At 69.7% G+C, this 1,530-nt stretch overlaps 1 protein-coding gene across 1 annotated transcript in view; it reads right to left on the reverse strand.

The window, feature by feature from the left end:
* PPP1R1B (protein phosphatase 1 regulatory inhibitor subunit 1B) overlaps positions 1-1,530 on the reverse strand; it is a 7,061-nt gene that overhangs the window by 4,580 nt on the left and 951 nt on the right. The window contains exons 2-4 of the mRNA XM_014957915.1: positions 993-1,015; positions 464-539; positions 132-316 (exon numbers count right to left, since the gene is read on the reverse strand). Of these exons, the coding sequence (XP_014813401.1) occupies positions 132-316; positions 464-539; positions 993-1,015 (284 nt within the window). The remainder of the gene's footprint in view (positions 1-131; positions 317-463; positions 540-992; positions 1,016-1,530) is intronic.

Raw genomic sequence — 1,530 nt, forward strand, 5'->3', positions numbered from 1 at the left:
ATGTCCCCCCGTCTCTAGCATCCCTGTCCCCATGTCCCTTGCCAGCTCCAGCAGCCCCCTCCCCGTGTCCCCCATGTCTCCAGCAATCCTGTCCCCGTGTCCCCCGGGCTCTGACAGCCCCGTCCCCTTGCCTCCCCGACCCCCCCAGCCTCCAGCAGCCCCCGTCCCCCATCCCATGTCCCCTCACCAGGCTCCAGGGCGCTGTCGGGGTCGCAGGCGCGGGCCAGCTCGTTCTCCCCATCATCGGGTTCCCCGTCGGAGCTGTCACCCCCGGCCGGGCCACTCTCCAGGTGGGACTGCACGATGCGCTGCATCGCTGGGGAGCCACCACCTCCATCAGCACCCCGCTCCAGGCACTGGGAGCTCTGGAGTCTCCCCACAGACCCCCCCCTAACCAAAGATATGGGGGTCCCAGGGTGTCCCCAGCCCCACCGTGCCTCAGTTTCCCCCTTCCAGCCGGTACCTTTGAGGGAGGGCGGTGTGTAGGCACACGGGTTGGTCCTCTTTGGTTTCAGCAGGCAGCCCTCGCCGGAGGCGCGCTGTGGGACACAGCGGTGTTGGGGACAGGCTCCCGGTGTCCCCAGGGGACCCTGGCACCCCATGGGGAGCCGGGTGCTGTGATGGGGATGGGGGAGGGGGAGGTGTCTCATGAAGGGGACCCAAGGCTGACCCCCCCATCTCCCAACCCTCTCCCAGGGATGAGGACCCTGCAATGGGTTGGGGACACCACAATGGGGACACCACCATGGGGATGTGGCGTTGGGGACCCTGGGGTGGTGGCCCCGTCATGGTGACGAGGCAGTTTGAGCCGTGGCCAAGCCCCACAGCCTGGCTGGGCTCCGTGTCCCCGTCCCCGCAGCGCTGGCGCCGTGTGCCCGTGCCGGGAACCGATAAGCACCGGGGCCAGGCTGGGACGGGGTGACGGGCCCCGATAAGCCCCCGGGGAGCCACGGGGAGGGGGGAACGGGGGGGAGATCCCGGCACCCACTCACCTGGTAGGGCAGGGACTCGTCCTCTGGGTCGGCAGCGCCGGGGAGAGAGGGGTGAGCGGGACGGGGGCTGCCGACCCCCAACGGAGCCGGGCAGGTCCCTGCCCACCCCCGGACCCCCCTTCCAGGGGGTCACCCTGCCCACCAGGGACCTGCCACCACATCCCGTCCTGCCACCGCGTCCCGGCCCTGCCACCACGTCCCATCCCTGCCGTCGTGTCCCGTCCCTCCCGCTCCATCCCTTCTGTGACACCCCGTCACCTCCCTGCCACCGTGTCCCATCCCGGGCATCCCATCCCATAAGTGACACCGCGTCCTGTCCCAACACCGTGTCCCCTCCCCATCACCACGTCCTATCCCAGAACATCCCATACTGTGCGTGACACCACATCCCACCACATCCCACCACATCCCATCCCATCCCATCCCATCCCATCCCATCCCATCCCATCCCATCCCATCCCGTCCCGTCCCGTCCCATCCCATCCCTCCCGCCATGGGGCTGGCCGGGGCAGTCTGTGGCCCCGCCCGGGCGGGAGGC

The sequence above is a fragment of the Calidris pugnax genome, unplaced genomic scaffold (genome assembly GCF_001431845.1).
Source record: "Calidris pugnax isolate Ruff unplaced genomic scaffold, ASM143184v1 scaffold337, whole genome shotgun sequence".
Lineage (NCBI taxonomy): Eukaryota > Metazoa > Chordata > Aves > Charadriiformes > Scolopacidae > Calidris > Calidris pugnax.